Here is a 20,211-nt window from a genome sequence, read left to right as displayed (position 1 = left end):
TTATTCCACATCCCTTCCACAGCTGGAGACACTTCCCACTGTCCCAGGCTGCTCCAAACCCCGTCCAGCCTGGCCTTGGACACTGCCAGGGATCCAGGGCAGCCACAGCTGCTCTGAGCACCCTGTGCCAGGGCCTCATTTTGGGAAAGAGCTGTAAAAACCCCACAGTGCAGACACACCCACGGTAAGGAAGTCATTACAGTTTGGTGAGAAGGGCATGGACAGCAGCTCAAGGGTGCACAATGACAGCACCATGCAAAGGGCACTGAGAGCAAAGGGGGTCAGCAGATGGGCTCAGAGCACATCACAGGCACCCCTCCCCACCTGACCAACAACAGCTCAACCAGCAAAAACTGGGGAGCCCTGCAGCTGCTCCTGTCCCTAGTGCTTGGTGTGAGTGAGGTCAGTGTGACACATCTCAGCTCAGACTGAGCACAGGACAGGGACACCAGCAGAACCACTGGGAACAGACCCAGCAAGAGCCTGGGATGGAGGAGGAACTGGGACTGAGTGACAGGCCCAGTGTCTGAAGCACAGACCTCACCCTAGGGCAGCAGTAAGCAAGGCAAGGTGCTCTGGCAGCTGGGTGTTCCTGCTGCACCTGCAGCTCTGCCCCTGTCCTCACACCTGCATTTCAGTGACAACCCACAGGCAGTACAGGAACAGGACCTGTGTTCAGCCACTGCACTGGGAATCTCAGTGCAGAGATTTGCAGCCAGATCCAGTGTTAGCTCTGCAAGTAGATCTTCCCTCAGACTGGAAGTCACAGGTTACCACTGCAGCACTTGCTTGGTGAGCAAGCCACAGAGTCAGTCTGTGACTACACCCAACGCTCCCCCAAAGATGTTCTTTTTGGGGACAGGCTCTTCAATAGCTCATATTTTACTCTCCCTCTAACCAAAACCCACAGATTCAAACCCAGCCAGTTATATTTTAATCAATCCAGCTGCTCAGTGAACAAGACCTGACTATTCCATACCCCCTCTAACAGCAGTACCTTTGCTTTCTTCATGCGGCCCATGATATTGCCAAGATCTTCAACATCAATGACGGAATCTGTACTTCCAGTTTCCTCCTCACTACTGGTTTCAAACAATTCCTCTGCCTGTGGAAGAGAGAAGAGAAAAAAATTAAGAATTTATCTCACTGTTAAATGTAAGTCTAAGCTAACCAGTGAAATGAGCTCTCCTCATCAGTAAGGACCACTCAAAACAAGCAATAGCCTACCAAAAACCTGTAGGATGGATATGGAACCCTGAACCCCTTTAAACCCAAGTGCCTTGCTGACAGCAAGATTTATTCCTCCTGCTCTGCAGCAGCCAGCACTCCCAAACCCAGCCAGAAGAACCACATACTTTCCTATAAAATTCAACCCAGCAATAACTTCCAACCCACACTATATGGCTCAAGGGAGGATTAAAGTGCCATAGCAGTTCTGGGTCTTGCACTGGAGAGCAATAGAGAAGATTTCTTAGTCAAAATGTGCAATCAATAAACACTCCAGAAGAGAGAATTATTACAGGCAGACACACACACAGGACATACAGGACTTGCTCAGGTAACACACCCCAGCTGCCTTTGGAAAACCCTGGGATGCAGGCAGAGCAGCTGAGCTTCACCAGGTTGAAGTGGAAGCAGGTTAATGACTCACAGGGAACTGAAGGGTCCCCTTGGCCCTGGGACAAGGTAAAGGCTCTGCTGAGAACCCAGACTGGTTCCCTGGAGCATCTGTCCCCAGCCAAGAGCAAAACTCCCTCATCACACAAATGCCTGGCTCCATCACTAATTCTTTGGTCCCTCTTTCAGATGGCTCATTCTACTTGTTATTGCCATGGGATCTCAGCTCTCCTCTCCCCCTGCTCCAGAACAAGAATCAGGCTCCCACAGCAGCCCTCTGGACTGCAGGAAGAAGGGGAGAAGTCAAACAGTGCTCCAAATAAAATAAGGTCTCAAGGATTTTGGCTGTACCTCAGTATTGTCCTGTTCTGACGTCCCATGGTCATGGTCCGAGCTTTCCTTGCTCTGCTTCCCTGAAGATTTGCACTTCCCCTTCTTGCACTTCCCCCTGCAGGGCTTCTTTTCCCCTCTGCAGAGCGCCTGGAGTCGAATGAGGAATTTGGCTTTCCAGGCCTCAAAGTCAGCCTCGATGCTGCCGTGCTTGCTCTGGGCCACATTGCTGTCCCCCTCAGCCCGAGCCATGATCCTGCTGGCACTGAGCATCCACAGCCACCTGTCCATCCTCCTTCCAACCTAGGGCAGCAGGAAGGGTTGGAAAGGAGATCAAACCAGGACCAAGTACAAGCAGCCAACCAGAAAAGCAAGGATCAGCCCTGGGAAGAGCCAGTGAGCTGCAGGGCACTGCAGGGCAGGGACCTGGGGAGTCCCTCTCAGGTTCTGGCTCAGCACAGACACAGGGCAGCCCGAACAGCACCACAGCCCCTTGGACTCCACTGGAGAATTCCTCTGCCATCCCTGGGGTGAAGGATGGGCTCTGGGAACAGACTGCCCTGTGTGGTGCTTGTTGGTCAGAACGGTCATGTGTGTGACACACAGCCCCAGCTCTGAACACAACCTGTGACAAGTGATGCCATTTTTCTGTGTGAGATGATACCAATGACCAGACAGAGACAGTGCCACAGCTCACATCAGGGAATAAAGCTAAAACCCACATCATAAAAAGGAGCCGCGTTTAGAAGGCAGCAAGAGTTTACAGTACTGCACCCTCAGGTGATTGCGGAAAGCTTTCAAAGCTGGGAAATGAATTCAGTAAGGATTTACCAAATGTGTTACCACACTTCCCAGTGCCTGTGGGACTCATTTCCCATTTGAAGGCCAATTGCTTCAGACCTGAACTGCCCAGGTGGCCAAGAAGGCCCATAGCACTGTCTTGTACCAGCAATGGTGTGGCAGCAGGACCAGGGCAGTGACTGTCCCCTGTGCTGGCACTGCTGAGGCACCTCCAGTGCCGAGGGCAGTTTTAGGCCCCTCACCCCAAAAAAGACCCTGAGGGGCTGGAGCATGTCCAGGGAAGGGAATGGAGCTGGGAAGGGGCTGGAGCCCCAGGAGCAGCTGAGGGAGCTGGGAAGGGGCTCAGCCTGGAGAAAAGGAGGCTCAGGGGGCCCTTGTGGCTCTGCACAACTCCTGACAGGAGGGGACAGCCGGGGGGTCGGGCTGTGCTCCCAGGGAACAGGGACAGGAGGAGAGGGAACGGCCTCGGGCTGGGCCAGGGGAGGATCGTGGTGGACATCAGGAGGAATTTCCCCAAGGAAAGGGTGCTCTGGCACTGGAAGGGGCTGCCCAGAGAGGTTTGGAGTGCCCATCCCTTGAAGTGTCCAGGGATGTGGTACTTAGAGCTCTGGGCTGGGGACAAGGTGGGGATCAGGCACACTGTGCGTTCAGTGATCTTTTCCAAGCTCAATGGCTCTGAGATTCTGCCCAGGCCCTAAACTGAGGGCCTCACCCAGTCAGCACAACATCTGCAATTCCCACACAGACCACCAGCCTCATTCAGGTTGGATGCACTTCGTGCAGCTGAGGCTCTCGAGGAGCAGAAGCCAAGCAGGGAGCTTGAGAGACACTCACTGTGTTGTAGTGATCCACATAGGCCGAGTTCCCCAGCCCGAACACGGCATATCTCAGGCCCTGCAGGAAGCTTTTCCCAACACGGAAGTCACTGGCTGCCTCTTCCAGCCACTTGCAGAACCAGGCTGCGCTCTCCGGAGGCTGCCCCTCGGTGTAGGTGGCCACCAGGAACACACAGATGTTCCTGCTGCTTGTCTGGTCACACAAACAGGACAGGAGGGAAAAAGAAATCACTGCATTTTCCAGAACCTTCTTCTAAAGCAAAGAGTTACAACAGCCAGGCAGCTGGGAGAAATCAAAAGACAAGGCTGTCTCCTGCTGGGGTGGGATGGCACAGGTGACAATCCCAAGGGTGCTGAACAACCTGCACGGCACCTTAAATTAACAGAGAGAGGTCAAGCTCAACAGGGACACAGTGACAGAGAAAAGTGAACATCCAGCCCCATCAGCAGCTTCCTGACCCAACTCCTTCATCAGGGAAATGCCCCATGGATAAATATTTCAAACTCAACCTCACATTTACAGGTGTGTTAGGGGCAGTATCAAATGCTGGCAATTCCTGAAGGAATTCCCAGCATGCAGTTTCCAGCAAAACTTTTTGTTAGGATTAATTAAAACTCTCAAGGAGCAACTATCAACATTCATGGAAGAAACACCCATCAAGGATTACTACACATAAATATACCTCACAAGGAGTTTCTATCTCAAAAGCCTCTAAAGGCTGCAGAAGCATCACCACCTTCTTGTTCTGGTTCTAAACCTTGCCCAGGTCACTGTCACAGCAAAATGTTCATCTGGTGCTTTGAAATTCTCAAAATGCAGGTATTTTCTGCTGAGGCCTGATGGGCTACATTTGCATAGGCAGGGAAGCAATTCAATACAAAGCTTTGGGGATTTCCAGAACAATAGGAGAGAAATACAAGAGGGAAATAGCCTTGACAATCCCAGGAAAAACTTGTACTTATTACTGGTGTTTATGCCATACCCACCTCCTCTACTAACCCATCTTCTGGATCATAGTCTCCCATGTTAATGACTTCCACAGGCAAATTAAGGGAAGTAACAGCTTCAGCCAGAGCTTTGGCAAATCTCTGAACAAAGAAACATTGGAAGTTATCAATTACTTCAAGCCACACGAGCCCTGCTGTGCCCAGCCACAAGACCCCTCCCAGCACAAGAAGAATAATGACACAGGAGGCCTGGACACTGGCACTGCAATTCCTCACATTAAAACAAAGATGGAGTACACTGGCTGAGAGTTACAACATTACAATGTCACAGTTACACACACAAATTACATTTCTTCATGAGAAAACACCAAACCCAGCACTTCTCTCTATAAAGCCTTGCTAGAAAATTAAAATTATAGTGCAAGAGTGAACTTCTAGCTTTATAATCAATATCTACTGCATACCTTGCTTAAGGGGAGGAGGAAAATTGTTATTTTTATTTAATTTTTCTCTTATCTTGCACGTTGGGCAATGATTGTAAGAAGCTAATGAATGTGCTAATGAACTCCCAGATCTATACCCATGGCAGTGTTTTAAGGCAAGCAATGTTCTCAGATCCCAACAATATTTCAAAGCAATTTCACAGATGTGCAATAAAAGTACAGATAAAAGTACAGATACCTTTGCTGTGCCAGTCTGAGAGCCATAGAAAATCTTCACTCCAGCAACATGGACCCTCTGCACCTGACGGGGGGCACATCCATTTCCCATTTTGTCTGATGTTCCCTCGGGGGAAGAGGGATTCTCATGGGATTTCTCACCCTGTGAAACAAGAGCTGTGTCACATGCAGTCCCTTCTCCAAGGGCTGTCAAACCAAGAGCGTGTAAAATTCAAATCCTGGAGCCACTCTCAGCAACCATCAAAGCATTTTGGTTCCTCTCATATCCAGACAAAGACACCAGAACCCGTTTTCCTGACCTAAGTCACGCTACAATACCCACTTGTCTGGGAGGTAGCAGGATCCAGGTGAACCTAAGTCCTGCAGCAGATCTTCACCCACCTGAAGGAGGAGGTTTTCAACTCCTGAATGGCTTAATTCCTCCCATCCCAAAACCAGCCCAACCCTGTCATCAGCATCATGAAAACAGAAGGTGCAAACACTGGGCACAAGCAGAGGGGTTTACCTGGAGTGACAGAGCAATGCAGGGGGACACATTCTTCCAGGAACAGTGGGAGGTGTGTCCTGCTGAGCTCTGCCCCAACGTCAGAGCAACAAGAGCATTTAATGACCCACAGACACAAACAAGCCAGGCTGAGGATCATAACCAGATAACCAAACTGCATCTGGGATTTGCAACACCCTCAGCAGGCCCACAGCAGGTGCCTTTATCCAATAACTACTCACTTCCACCCAGGTTTTTGGGGTCTTCTCAGAGAGAAGTGCTGACAGGCTCAATTACCTTCCTTTTGGTTCTGGTGGTGGTGAAATGAATGACAATCCAAAGGCTGATCCCAAAAGCAATAGCAGAATAGATGTAAAATCTGTGCAGCCATATGGACACCAGGCAAGTATGGAAGTAGCTCCACATATCCATTGAGACATCTAAAGCTGGAATGTCACAGGTTCCTACAGAGTGAATATGGAATGAGTACACACAAAATAATCACACAGTACCCACAGCCTCACATCATCAGCTATTGCCCAGGCTTTGCAGAAAACAGCTTCTGGCTAAAGACAAGGCACTAAAATTGAATCAAGAAGCCTTCACCTCCTCAGGTGTGTCAGATGAGCTCCAAGCTAGCATTCCATACTGTCAGAGGGAAACTCGGGGTTTTTCCTTGCTAGGGCAGCTCTGTTACAAGGAAAAGCAGAAAATATTTGTGCTGTCCAAGTGTCTGAAAGGAAAAAGTCCTCGTGAATCATCCAGTGGATCATACTGGCTTTAGTTTTACACAAACCAAACAACTGCAGTTCTCTGGAATGAGAAAGCTCCAGTCCAAGGGAAATCACCTGCACAGAACGTTCTGCTGAACACAACCCTTGCTTACACACATTTGATGCCACGCTGATTACCAACAGAGTTTCAAGGGCAGACTGAAACATGGATTCAATTAGAAACACTTTCACAGAATTCTATGATGCAAGTGAAGCTTGATTTGGAACCACTGAGATGTTTCAGGTTGGTTCAGAACATTCAGGGCACAGTAAGCCAGGGTACAGCCAGGAATGCACCTGCAGGGTGTCTGGGAATATCTATTTCATATGGAACATTTGGGCACTCCAAAAAGGCTAGTTTGTGATATTTATTGACAGAGGAACACAGCTAACACCCTTCTACTGTCATCTCCAGTTTAGATCTTGTTTTTGCAGATATCAGTCGAGACCATGGAATCCAAGTATTTCCAAGAGGCTGGAAACTCGTACTGGCTGCTACTCAAGTTATCAGAGCAAAGGCTTAAGGGGATGCCCTTCAGCCCTCCAGCAGCAACACCAAGACTCACACTAGAGAAGAGCCAAGAGCACTTGCCCAGTGTTCCCAGTTTTACTCAAACCAGCTATAGGGATTCCCTTCACCTCCATACAGCTTCCTCAAATGCAACAGATGCTACATATATTCAAGAGAATTTTAGCTGCAAAACAGGCACCCACACACGTGCTCACTATTATCCCCTACACAACTACACAGCCCCTTATAGTTATCACCCCACAAACACACACATACACCCCAGCTTCGTGGTTATTCCTCCTCTCACAGTTAATGCCCCTCTCTCCCCCAAAATGCCCCAAGGCTTTACCCCACCTTCCCCTGCCTCTCACGGTTATCATCCCACCACCCTCACAATTATTAAACACCCCCACCTCAGAGTTACTACGCTCGTACACCACTTACGGTTAACAAAACCCCCACGGTCATTACCCTCACCTCCCTCCACAGCCCCCTCTCAGTTACCAGCGCTCACGCACACGGTTGTTATATCCCCCGTCACGGTTATTAGCCCATACACACACTATTCTCCCACAAACTCGGCTATTAGCTCATACACACAGTTATTACCCCACAAGCACGGTTATTACATCCCCCCTCACGGTTACAGCCTCCACGGACACAGTTATTACAGTTATTACCCCACGGACACGATTATTCTGTTTCCCCCATCACGGCTCTCTCCCTCTGTCTCTCTCTCTCACACACACACACAGCCATCACGCCGTCCCCTCCCGGCTCCCCCGCCCGGCACTGACCCCGCTCCCGCCCGGTTCCCCTCAGGCCGCCATGCGCCGCTCCCGCCCCTTCCGCCCGTGCCGGCGCGGCCGCCATTCACTGCCGGGCCGGGCCGGGGGCGGAGCGAGCGGCCGCCGCCATGTCCATCTTCACCCCCACCAACCAGATCCGCCTCACCAATGTGGCCGTGGTGCGGGCACGGCGTGCCGGGAAGCGCTTCGAGATCGCCTGTTACCGCAACAAGGTCATGGGCTGGCGCAGCGGAGCGTGAGTGCCCGGGGAGCGGGCGGGGAGGCGGCTCGGGCCCGGCGTGGGGCCCGGGAAAGTGCCCGTGTGGGGACCCGGGTGTGATGGGGTCGTACCGGGCACCCCGTGTGGGGACTCGCTAGTGGCGCGGGAGGGGAGCCTGTGTGAGGACCGGGAAGGGCCCGGGGTGTGGGAGGGGGGTCGGCAGTGACCGTGCAGGACCCGGCTGTGGGGCCGGGGATCGTGCGAGGCCCCGGTCCCCCGATCTGACCCCGGGAGGAGGCGCGGGGCCGATAACGGGAGCACCGTGCCCGTGCCTGGGCAGCGACACCTCTGCGATGGAAGGTTCCAGCTGTGCTGAGTCAGCCCGGGGCAGCGGGAGCTCTTTCTCCTCGCTGAACACAGCTGTGCTCCTGGCATTGCTGCTTTCTTGGAGAGGGGCTTTGGGCAAGGCATGGAGTGCCCCACAAGGGGCAATGGTTTCAAACTGACGAAGGACCGGGATGGATAGATGGGATATTGGGAAGGAATTCCTCCCTGGGAGGGTGGGCAGGCCCTGGCACAGGGTGCCCAGAGTAGCCGTGGCTTCCCCTGGATCCCTGGCAGTGCCCAAGGCCAGGCTGGACACTGGGGCTGGGAGCAGCCTGGGACAGTGGGAGGTGTCCCTGCCATGGCAGGGGTGGCACTGGCATCATTCTGGGATTAATCTGAGTTTTCTGCATTTGTCTTAATCTCTAGGGAGAAAGATCTCGACGAGGTCCTGCAGACACACACAGTGTTTGTCAATGTCTCCAAAGGCCAGGTGGCAAAGAAGGAAGATCTGGTTAAAGCATTTGGGACAGATGACCAGACAGAAATCTGTAAGATGGTAGGTTTCACACACCTTGCTTTATAAGATGTGAGAATATTTAATCACGCAGTTAGGTTAGTTTGTACTGAAGGGCATTTCTAGAATGCTGCTATAGGTGAAAGGGTTGCTTGTTAAGAAATGGGTAAAAAGGAGCCGTAGCTCTTTTTATAATTTTAAATTTGGCATATGCATGTGGCTAGAAAGAATTCTGTCTAACACACAACTTGCATGCACTGATGTGTCTGGACACAGCCAGCACTGAAGAGCTCCTTACATAAGATAAGTTATTAAGAATCCAGAGAAAAGAAGGGGATAGTTGCTTACTTTGGAGAGCTCACTTAGGTGATAGTAAAATTCTAATTTCTTAGTCCTTAATGGTGGGATATGAACTATGGACTTGCTGTGGTTGATAAGATTTCAGTAAATCTCTTGAGTCAGCATTGCCCTGGCAGCCAGGAGGGACATCCCTCTCCTGGGGTCACCAGGCCCAGTATCAACAGCTGGGCTAGGGAGAGGATTGTCCTACTCTGCTCTGGGCTGGCGCAGTTTTGGGTGCCACAATATAAGAAACATATGAAGCTGTCAGAGTCCAGAGAAAGCTACAAAGAAGGTGAAGAGCCTGGAGGAGCCATGCAAGGAGCAGCTGAAGGCACGTGCTCTGTTCAGCCTGAGGAGACTGAGGTGAGGCCTCATCGGGGTCTGCAGCTCCTCGTAAGGGACAGCTCTGATCTCTGCTCTGTGTGACAGGGACAGGACCCAGGGAATGGCTGGAGCTGTGCCAGGGCAGGTTTAGGTTGGATTTTAGGAAAAGGTTCTTCCCCCAGAGGGTGCTGGGCACTGCCCAGGCTCCCCAGGGAATGGGCACGGCCCCGAGGCTGCCAGAGCTCCAGGAGCTCCAGGGATGCCCAGGGTGGATTGTTGGGGTGTCTGGGCAGGAACAGGGCTTGGAATGAGTGATCCTTGCGGGATCCCTTCCGGCTTAAGATATTCTGTGAAATCTGTGCTTCTCTTGCTGCTGTTTAATGTTTCTGGGGTGAATTTTTTTGTCTGAAGCCTTTCCAGTGCTGTCTGTTGTAATGATTCACATTATTAATTTGGTTATTGTTTGCTGCACTTCAAATCTCACCCAACCTTTCAAGCAGCTGTCAAATTTAACAAAGTTACTCGAAGTTGTCAAATTTAACTTGTCACTCTTCAAATCCAGGATGCTCACTAACCGGTTTCTGTGGATAAAACAGATTTTGTCCAAAGGGGAGCTGCAGGTGTCGGACAAGGAGCGGCACACGCAGCTGGAGCAGATGTTCCGAGACATCGCCACCATCGTGGCTGACAAGTGCGTGAACCCCGAGACCAAGCGGCCCTACACAGTGATCCTCATCGAAAGGGCCATGAAGGACATCCACTACTCTGTCAAACCCAACAAGAGCACAAAGCAGCAGGTGAGTTTCCTCAAGTATCCTGCTCCGAGGTGCTGCCATCTGGTGTAATTCCTCGGGTCTCAGCCACAGAGGGATCAGCAGAGCCCTGGGGTCTGAGGCCCGCACAGGGATTACTCAGCCATCTGGCAGCTGAGTGCTGGAGAGAAGCAGCTCCTGAAACTCAGGCAATTTGTTTGCTAAGAATTCAGGAACGGGAGAAAGAAAGGAAAAAAGCCAACAGTGATACCCTTAGAGCAGAAATAAAAGGTTTATGATTTATGCTAATTGAGGTGGTATATCAGGTTTGCATCTGAGCCATGTGGGTTTGTGGTGTTTTGCAGTATAGCTATTTAATTTTATTTCAGACAGCTTTTAAGTGTTCAAAGTGATCACAAACAAGTCAGCTTTTTCTTGTTCATCTGTCTAAAGAGCGTGATAGCAACCCCCCTGCAGCAGAGCAGCAGTGACCAGCACTGAGAGGTGGCTCTGAAGCTGGCAAAAAGGTTTGAGATTTGGATCTGGGTGCTGGGTTTTAAGCAGGTGTGCAAATGCTCTTTTTCTCCAACAGGCCCTGGAAGTGATCAGGCAGCTGAAGGAGACCATGCAGATTGAACGTGCTCACATGAGGCTGAGGTTTATCCTGCCAGCAAAGGAGGGCAAGAAGCTGAAAGAGAAGCTCAAGCCACTGATTAAAGTTACCGAGAGTGAAGACTTCCAGGAAGAGCTGGAAATGGTAAGCAAAAAGCAGTCCCTGGGGTTCAGGTTTGATTTGAATTACACATATGTATTTTACTAGGAGGTTAATTCATAGATGGAAGTTGTTCAGATAAATGGAAGGCTTTGCAGAGACCCTGAATCAGAGCTGCAGTTGGGAATTTTTAATTTCACACAGTCTTAGTGATGTGGGCATGGAAAAGCAGCCTTTGGTATCCAGAGCAGGTTGCTGCTCCAAGCTGAGGAGTGCACAGTCAATTCCTCTTAGCAGTGATGATCCTGCAGCACTGATAAGTTTCTCTCATATGTGGAATGTTACTGTTACTTATTTGGTGGTTTCTGTCTGGATTTTAAGGATGACTAATTTTTTTTTTTTTTAGTGTGTGGTAAAGCAAAATTTGGTATTAAAATCTTCATACAAACAGATTAGAATTCAGCAATTCCAACTGGCAAAAGCCATGTCCAGCATGGAGAACTGGAACTATAGAGCTCTGTGGAAAGATTGCTGCCAGACAGAGTTTGTATACTCTTCAGAGTCCTCCTCAGTAACTAACTAGGACTGTTTTAATGAAAGTAAATGTTAGGCCTTGGGTAGGGGTGATGAAATCCAAATGTTCTTGGCTGACTCATGAAATGTGGAACATTCCAGGTGTGCCTTATTGACCCAGGCTGCTTCAGGGAGATCGACGAGCTGATCCGCAGTGAGACAAAAGGGAAAGGATCCCTGGAAGTGCTCAGTCTGAAGGATGTGGAGGAAGGAGATGAAAAGCTTGAATAACAAATCTTCCTGCAGCAGATCTGCTTCAACAACCTCCCTGCAGTGACTGGTGTAGCCAATCTTCTGTTAGCCTTCGTGGTTTTTTCCAATCTCTTGCTGCCAAATATTTTCTGACACTAATCCTTTGGGATTTTTCCATGCAGTGTGGGTTGGGTTTTTTTATCATTTTACACTTGCTTGGTTTACAGATGTCTTTGCCTGTAAGAAGATTTTGTGTCAGAGTTGCACTAATAAGGACTGAGTTAGGGTGTGGTACAAGGTTACTCTGGCTTTGCTTTAGTTTCAGGGTTGCTGTTGAAGAGTGTTTGAGTGATTTGGTGCCAATTGTTTGTACCCTCAGGTTGTCAGTGTTGAGTGGAAGATTGCACTGTTCATGGAGGAGTGGCTTTGTATGTGAGGAGAGGGACCTCAAGAAAAGAGAGCTGCATTTTCTCTTCTAAACAGGTGCAGTGTGGATCATGTCTAGAAATCAGTGTCTTGGCAGCATGAAAACTGACTTAAGCTTCCATAGTTGGCTACTTGGTAATTAAAGTACTTCAAAGGACCATTCATAAAGAATTCCTTCACTGGCTATAGCAGCACTTGCTGACGTAGGGATGATGTTCTCCAAATAACTTATTTGTAGAATATATTTAGCTACATTAATAAAAACAAATGATCATCTATTTATATATTATAGATACAGAAAAAATAAGATACTTATTTTTATTAATAGTAGAGGAGATATCCCTGGCTGTGGCAATGCTTTTGTAGGCTGAGGGAGTAGCCTGTGCTTGGGAGCTGCTGCTTTCACATGATAAAATGAATCTCAGGCAGTGGTGGCCTCTGGCCATGGAGCCAGACAGGCTTTTGTTGGACAGTAATTCCCAACAGGAATTGTTTGTGTGTGCCCCTTTGCTTTTTAGTGCAACAGAACAATTCTGGCAGCTGTCCTTTATCCTCTGTCCTTTTTTTTCTTTTGCTGCTCTCTAATCCATGCACGGAATTACCAGCCAGCTCCTGAGGCATGGGATATAGTTCTTGCTAATTCTGTTAAATCTTCCTGCAGCTGTGTCAAACAAATGATTTAAAGTTGAACTGGGGTATTGCAAAGAAAAGGGGAAGAGAGGACAGCAATGGGGGAAGGAGATACTAAAAATACAGAGCACCACCAGGCAAAGCAGATATGGTTCAGTGACTAAAAGCTAAATCAGCAGGAATTTGAGGAGCCTTTAATATGACATTCCTGTTTCCATGCAGATAGCAGGCAGCAGGTGAAGAGCTGTGGGCCAGGCAGGGAGGAGATCTCTCCCAGGTGAGCCTGGTGCTCTTTGGTTGTTCGTGCCTTCCAGAGACTCCCCTCTTCTGTGACACTTAACGGAGCTGGGTTTGTGCTGCTGACCTTTCCTCTGCACCTTTAACTCATTGTGAATTTCCTGGAATTTCATCAGGGAGAGTGGAAATCAGCTGGAGGAGGGGAGGTTTGGCATGTGAGGAGGCTGCTGGAGCCTCAGTCCAAGGCTGCCCCTTGGGAGTGGATTTCAGCAGCAGTTTGTGCAAGGCCGGGATCAATTTCTTCAGCAGTATTTTGGGAGGATCTGCCTCTCTAGAGCCTCAGTTTTACTGAGGGCAGGTGAAAAAGAGATTCTTGAACCACTTTATCCATTTTAAAATGCTTTTGTTTGCTCTCAGGGGTTTAAAAGCTGCCTAGTAAATGCAGGGGTGTAGTGACAGGATATGCCAGGCAGACAGGGCTCAATGTGGACAGCTCTGTGTGCACAGGCAGCTCCCCTGGGTACCACCCTGGGCTGCTGCCTTCGCGTGCCCCTCTCTCCAGACACGCGTTGGGGAGCACTGAAGATGATCATGTTGATATTTAGCTTGTCACTGGAAATTAGCACTAACATGCAATTCATAAATATGCAAATAAGGTGCTGAGCAAGAGCCTCAGAGGATATTGTGTCAGTAATACCTGATTTCACAATTCTTTAATTTCTTGATTTGCTGTGTTTAACACCTTGAGCACAATAGAATGGCAGCAGGTTAAACATCTGGAGTTCCAGAACCTGAATCTAAGCTGATTCTTGAGCTTGGTGCAAGGAAGGCAGTTTATTTATAAAGTCTTTTTCTGCAAATCCAAACATCAAGGATTTTCTCTGGTAGAGGGAGCTTGACTTTATTTATGGACAAATAAAGATACATGCTGGCATTTCTTGTTGTGTTTGTAGTTCAGCAAGAACGTATAGTGAGCATCAGAATAAAGCTCAGGATTGGTAACTGATTTGTCTTTGCCCGTTCCAACGAGAGCATAACTTCCTGCACAACCACGTCCTGGCTAATTAACTGGAATTTTCAAAGAGGTGGGCATTTAAATAAGCTGGCAGCTTCCAGGAGAGCACTGCTGGTGTGTTTGGGTGCACATGTGTTTGCCCTGGAATTGCCCTGTTCCTGGTGGGGCCCAGAATGGTCCCTGACAGCTGCCACTGCCACGACAATGGAAGACAAAGCTGGAATGCTTCTCTGCCGTCCTCGAAGAGCTCATTAATCAGTTGTTAATTAAACTGTCCCCTGCAGAAGTGTTGAGGAGGGGGCTGGGCCACGTCTGAGCAGGAGGCGCTGGTGGCAGTTGACAGTGCCACGGTGACAGTTCCACAGTGGAACCCTGCGGTCACAACGCTGCCACACCTCCCGGGGCAGCGGGGCCTCGGCATCTGTCCTACAGGGACCTGGGAATGGTGGGCCAAGGGATGGAGGCCCCCGGCAGCACGCGGGGCCCCAAGGCCGACCTGAGCCAGCGCAGCCAGCAGATGCATGTCCTCGTGGGCCTGCAAGGTGCTGCCTCGGGCCGCTGGGGGACAGGGGGGTCACAGCCCCCTCGTCCCACGTGGTACCATCGGCTGCCTGATGTCCCCCAGAGCAAGGCAGGAAGATTTTCGCTCAGTCCTGCGAGGAAAAGCTCCGGCAGAACAGGGAGCTGCTCCCCAGCCTTAAGGCGGCCTTGCAGGAGGACTCCAGTATCCTGGACTTTGTCCTGAAGGTACCAGCAGGTCCCTCCTGCTGCACCCCTGCCTGGTGCTGGCCCTGCACCCCCAGCTCCTCCAGGAGCTGGCAGCACAGGCCAGCAAAAGATGTGTCATTCCCAGGCTGACAGTGACCATCTTTGTCCCTCCCCTGCCCACAGTACAACAAACTCCCCATTAAGGATGCTTTCGGAGAGGGCCAGGAGCTCGTTTCAGCCACTGAGAGCCTGGAGGTAACGGCAGGGCTGCGAGCAGGGGCTGGGGCTCTGGGGACACTGAGAAGAACAGTGCATGGCAAAGGGACATGCTACCAGCACCAGGACAGCCCCACAGGGCTGGTGTGGAGGCACAGGGTGTTCATGTCTGGTCCCATGGGACCCATCCATGCAGCCCCTTTGTCCCAGCAGACCTCCTGGCTGTCCCACTCCCCGTGTCCTGGCACTGCCCGTGTTCCTACAGGGTGCAGTTGCATCCCTGGCAGAGATGCTGTCCCTGCCCTTCACTGCCTGTCCCAAGGTTGTGCCCTGGTTACAAACCCGTGGAGATTGAGGCGCTGTGCTCACAGAGCTGCCTTTGCCCAGAGGCCTCGTGCAACGACAGAGTGCTGCTGCTGCTCTCTGATAACATCCCCATCTGGGCCCGGATCGATTTTATTGATCCCCAGCCCTGCTCCATGTTATGCAGAGTCCCTAAGCCCAGCCCAGCCCTGCCACCAGCAGTTGCCCACCTCTGCCTTACCCCAGCCAGCCCCCAGAGCAAAGCTCTCCCAGACACCATCCTGTCAAACCAGTGACAACATCCTGGATCAGTGTCCCCATCTCTACCTTGGGGGGAGTTTTCTGGGCAGCACCCCCTTCTCCTGCAGCATCCAGCCTGGAAAGTGGTCTCATGCCTATCCAGGTGGTCATAAAGAAGATCGAGGCCAAAGTCCATGACCAGGTGAAGGTGTGTGACATGCTGCTGCACCAGCTGAAGCAGTGGAGCCAAGCCAGGGATGAGCGCCAGAGGCACCTGCAGGATCTGCAGGATGCTGAGACGGATCCCAGGTGGCAAGAGCCACAGTTGCAGGTATCTGGGAGCCCTTCCTGGTGTGCCAGCACCCATGGGGGCTTTAATCCATCCCCTGCACCCCCAGCTGGGCACTGGGCTTGGCACACATAGTCACTTTGTGTCTTCCCCCTGTGTCTGCTCCAGACCATTCGCCAGCTGGGCAATGACATCGAGAAGATGCTCATGAAAATTCACAGTGGAGAGATCGTGACCAACCTGTACCTGAGGCTGCAGGAAGTCCTGAGGAGGGTGAGCTCCTCCTCACTGTGCCAGTGTTTCACCTGCTCTCCCTGCAAAGGCACGGGGTGCCCAAGGGGCTGTGTCCCAGGGGACACCCTGCTGGTCCCTTCTGTGCCCTGTCACAGCACGGGGGACCCCGGTGGGTGATGTGCTGTGGCTCCCTGTGTGCCAGGAGCTGGTGTACCTGCCTCAATACCTAGACCTTCTGTCTGGGATGACTGTGATGTACCACGAGGAGCTCACACCCCGGACTAGCCTCAAAGCCAACGATGTCATCAAGGTGAGATAAGTGGAGCCCTTTCCCACCCCTCAGTGCCCTCAGACAGCACCACGTACCTGGGCCTGAGAGCCTTCTTTCAGCAAGGGGCAAAAGAGATGGAGCTGAGATTGCCCACAGCACCCAGAGGCCTCCATAGGTTCTCCCAGGTCTCCCTCTTGTCCCCTGGGACTGGGGTCAGCAGCTTGTCTGAAATACCAGCCATGGCAAAGGCAGTGTGTCCCACACCCCAGCCCGCCTTGCCAAGCTTCCTTCACAGCCTGTTTGCATGGACTGGGGTCACTTTTGATACTGGGCATCCCAGGAGCTCATCCAGTATCTCAAATCACAGATTCATGAAATGGTTTGGGTTAGCAGGAACCTTAAAGCTCATCTCATTCCAGCCCCTGCCATGGGCAGGGACACCTTCCACTATCCCAGGTTGCTCCAACCCTGTCCAATCTGATCTTGGACACTTCCAGGGATCCAGGGGCAGCCACAGCTGCTCTGAGCACGCTGTACCAGGATGTCACCACCCTCACAGGGAAGAATTTCTTCCCACATCTCAATCTAAACCAATACTTGAACTTAATAACTTAATCAGTAGAAAGCTCCAACTATCTTTGGCAGCAACTCTTCCCTTCTCTGTTATGCTCCAGAAACTCATGGCTGAGGCGGGACCCCAGGTCCGTGTGGAGAAGCAGCTCAGGGACCAGTCCTTGGCTGAGCAAAGGAAGCACATTGAGAGCCTCCGGCACCAGGAGGAGAGCGAAAAGCAGCAGAGGCAGGTGAGCTGGCTGTGGGGCAGGAAGGGCTGGGGCTGTGGGGCAGGTGAGCTGGGCTGTGGGGCAGGAAGGGCTGGGGCTGTGGGGCAGGTGAGCTGGGCTGTGGGGCAGGAAGGGCCAGGGGCAGGGGGCAGCCTTCCAGGGATCCAGGGGCAGCCACAGCTGCTCTGAGCACGCTGTACCAGGATGTCACCACCCTCACAGGGAAGAATTTCTTCCCACATCTCAATCTAAACCAATACTTGAACTTAATAACTTAATCAGTAGAAAGCTCCAACTATCTTTGGCAGCAACTCTTCCCTTCTCTGTTATGCTCCAGAAACTCATGGCTGAGGCGGGACCCCAGGTCCGTGTGGAGAAGCAGCTCAGGGACCAGTCCTTGGCTGAGCAAAGGAAGCACATTGAGAGCCTCCGGCACCAGGAGGAGAGCGAAAAGCAGCAGAGGCAGGTGAGCTGGCTGTGGGGCAGGAAGGGCTGGGGCTGTGGGGCAGGTGAGCTGGGCTGTGGGGCAGGAAGGGCTGGGGCTGTGGGGCAGGTGAGCTGGGCTGTGGGGCAGGAAGGGCTGGGGCTGTGGGGCAGGTGAGCTGGGCTGTGGGGCAGGAAGGGCCAGGGGCAGGGGGCAGCCTGCAGTGCTGAGCCCCCAGGGGTGACAGTGACTGTCCTTGCAGCAAGCTGTGTCCATGCTCTCTGCAGAGCAGGACCAGAGCTCCTCGGAAGCGCTGGTGGGTGAGTGCCTGGCAGGGGGCAGGGCGGGGGGATGTGGACACAGACACGGACATCCTGCCCTGCTCCTTCCCTGCCACCCCAGGTGCTGACGTGGAGGCCGCCATGGCCAAGATGCAGCGTGAGGCCTTTGTGACCGACAAGATGGAGAAGGCAAAGACTGCCCTGCAGTGCTCCTGCCTCTGGGTAATGAAAAACCCATCCCTGCTAAAACCTGGGGCTGCTGGAGCACTGGGGAGATGCAACCTCTCTGCTCCCCCTCCCCGTTTCCCTGCGCAGTTATTTGCTGTTCTCTCCCTGGAGCCCCACAAAGCCCCTCTTTGCAGGCAGGCACTGCCCCTCTCCATGAGCAGAGACTACAGAGCTCCATGGTGCTGTAACCCCCCAAGACCCTGCTTCCAGCAGGAGCACCTTGGGTTGAGTCCTTGTGTCTCCCCTGGCCAGGACATCCCCAGCAGCATCCAGGCACAGAGGAAATCTCTGGGGAACTTGCAGCAGCACATCAATGAGTGCAACGAGACAAAGAACGTGCTGAAGAAGACACTAGAGGAGCTGGAGTCAAAGCAGGCTAAACTGAAGTTTAACCAGCCCGTCAGCACCACCAGGTGCTGCTGGCCTCTCACAGTTGTGCCAGCCAGACCACCACCTTTGGGGGGGACATGTCCCAACAGGCACCCTGACCTCCACCCCACTGCAGCCACGCACTCCTCCCGCACCGGGAGGGTTTCTGAGCTCCCAGCTCTGCTCCTGGCAGAGCACCCAAAGCTCCCACTGGGATCCAGGAGCTCCCTTTCTCCTTGCTTGGTATGGGAAGTGCTGCCAGCACATGGAACTGGCCTGTAGTTGGGGATGGGGCAACCTGAACAGCTTCTGGAGCAGCTTTGGGGTGCCCCTGCACCGCTCTGCAGCTGTGTGACGTGAGTGTGGCTGGCTCCAGGCTGCGGGAGGAGGAGCTGAGGGAGAACCTGAAGCAGGAAGAGGCCCGGCTGGAGCAGATGCGAGCCCAGATGCTGAAGAACCAGAAGCGCCTAATTGAGTTTGAGAACATCATTGACAACATGTTCCTCCGCCTGCAGGGCATCCCTGGCCAGGTACCACGGGGCTCCAGGGGAGCAGGCCCCTGCAGGCACTGCAGCACGGGGACACCTGGCACGGCCGCCACTGCCACCAGGGCCTGGCTGTCCCCACCAAGGTGGTTCTGTCTCCCCCAGGACTCTGGTGCAGTGGTGGGGCTGGAGCAGAAGCTGCAGCACTGTGAGCAGAAGCTGCAGTCCCTGAAGGAGAAGGTGGCAGCCCGGCCTGAGGACAGCACTGATGAAAACAGTGAGGTACGGGGGCTCCAGCCCTCAGTGACCTTGGGGACACACGCAGGGCCCTCACAGACAGCCACCCAAGCCATCCTTCCTCAGCAAGGCCACAGGGAAGAGCCATGGAGCAGCTCAGCCCCAGATGGCACCAGGCACCCATGGTGCCAACCCATGGTGCTCAGGTGTGGCACCTTGGGTTGCAACACTCACCTGCCCCCCCAGTGCTTAACCCAGGCTGTGTTTCACAGACTTTTGCCAAGGTCAGGAACCTTCTGGAGAAAAGAACTGCAGATGAAACACAGAACCTGAGGATTTCCTTTGAGGATGAAGACACTATGGAAGATGGTAGGAGAGCACAGTGGGGACATGTCCCACAGTGACTGTCCCAGCCCTTGCCCCCTGGGATTTTTGGGAGTCCTTGTCTGTCTCCCACTGGCCCAGTAACACCAACCCACAAATTGCCTTCAGGTTCTGAGGCTGACCTTGGCTGTTTCCAAGGCTTCAGACGTGGGTGGTGTTTTTAGGCAGGGGTGGGGGAGAACAAAGGTAGGTGGTGACAGGATGAGCACCAAGCCACTGCAGGAACAAGGAGAGATATTGTGGCGCAAGAGGGAGCACCTTCATCTCCAAAATCACCTGGTTGTGAAGAATAATCAGTGCTTGGTTCTGCCTGTGGATGCTCCTGGAAGAGGCAAAGAGCTTTTGGCAGCTCACCACCTTTCTTTAGCAAAGGAGGAGCTGTGCCCACCACACTGCAGCTCCAGACCTTTATGGGAAGCCCCAGCAGTGTTGGAGATGGGCCACAGTGGTGGTGGCATCACCAGGTCCCACAGGTCACCCTGGGTTGCTGGGGTGGAAAGGCCCATGAGGATTCTCCTGTATCCCACAAGCCAAACAAAATGTGCCAGCTCTCCCAGGGACATGGGCACAGCCTCCAGATCCTCCCCAGCCCCTCCTCTCCACTCTCCCCTCCAGACACCTTGGATTTTGAGGACGAAGACCATGACTACATCCCCAGCCGGGAGGACATCAAGAAGCAGGGGCTGCAGCTGATCCGAATGAACACCAGAAGTCGCAAGAAGAAGTAG

At 52.3% G+C, this 20,211-nt stretch overlaps 3 protein-coding genes across 5 annotated transcripts in view; 2 read left to right on the top strand and 1 right to left on the bottom strand.

Moving 5' to 3' along the window:
- Nucleotides 1–7,817, bottom strand: part of LOC121346893 (S-adenosyl-L-methionine-dependent tRNA 4-demethylwyosine synthase TYW1-like) — a 93,486-nt gene extending 85,669 nt beyond the window's left edge. The window contains exons 1-8 of one of the 3 annotated variants that reach the window (XM_041425050.1): nt 7,778–7,817; nt 6,303–6,386; nt 5,994–6,160; nt 5,214–5,354; nt 4,572–4,673; nt 3,583–3,777; nt 1,969–2,250; nt 998–1,105 (exon numbers count right to left, since the gene is read on the bottom strand). In XM_041425050.1, the coding sequence (XP_041280984.1) occupies nt 998–1,105; nt 1,969–2,250; nt 3,583–3,777; nt 4,572–4,673; nt 5,214–5,354; nt 5,994–6,128 (963 nt within the window). In that variant the 5' untranslated portion in view covers nt 6,129–6,160; nt 6,303–6,386; nt 7,778–7,817. Of the gene's footprint in view, nt 1–997; nt 1,106–1,968; nt 2,251–3,582; nt 3,778–4,571; nt 4,674–5,213; nt 5,355–5,993; nt 6,161–6,302; nt 6,427–7,777 lie in introns of those variants that run through there. The other 2 variants (XM_041425049.1, XM_041425048.1) reach the window with 2 other exon arrangements.
- A 49-nt stretch (nt 7,818–7,866) lies between these two features.
- Nucleotides 7,867–13,951, top strand: SBDS (SBDS ribosome maturation factor). The gene is made up of 5 exons (XM_041425034.1): nt 7,867–8,024; nt 8,742–8,871; nt 10,092–10,292; nt 10,840–11,004; nt 11,635–13,951. The coding sequence occupies exons 1-5, from the start codon at nt 7,897–7,899 to the stop codon at nt 11,761–11,763; spliced, it is 753 nt and encodes a 250-aa protein (XP_041280968.1). The 5' UTR covers nt 7,867–7,896; the 3' UTR covers nt 11,764–13,951.
- A 538-nt stretch (nt 13,952–14,489) lies between these two features.
- On the top strand, nt 14,490–20,211 carry CCDC183 (coiled-coil domain containing 183). The gene is made up of 15 exons (XM_041425018.1): nt 14,490–14,574; nt 14,658–14,779; nt 14,924–14,995; nt 15,663–15,830; nt 15,957–16,061; nt 16,225–16,332; nt 16,968–17,096; nt 17,413–17,541; nt 17,762–17,819; nt 17,902–18,002; nt 18,261–18,421; nt 18,754–18,907; nt 19,028–19,144; nt 19,372–19,468; nt 20,099–20,211. The coding sequence occupies exons 1-15, from the start codon at nt 14,490–14,492 to the stop codon at nt 20,209–20,211; spliced, it is 1,719 nt and encodes a 572-aa protein (XP_041280952.1).

The sequence above is a fragment of the Onychostruthus taczanowskii genome, unplaced genomic scaffold, assembly GCF_017590055.1.
Source record: "Onychostruthus taczanowskii isolate IOZ18803 unplaced genomic scaffold, ASM1759005v1 scaffold86, whole genome shotgun sequence".
In the NCBI taxonomy this organism is placed as follows: domain Eukaryota; kingdom Metazoa; phylum Chordata; class Aves; order Passeriformes; family Passeridae; genus Onychostruthus; species Onychostruthus taczanowskii.
Note: the sequence above shows the minus strand (reverse complement) of the source record. Positions and strands in the feature narration are given on the sequence as shown.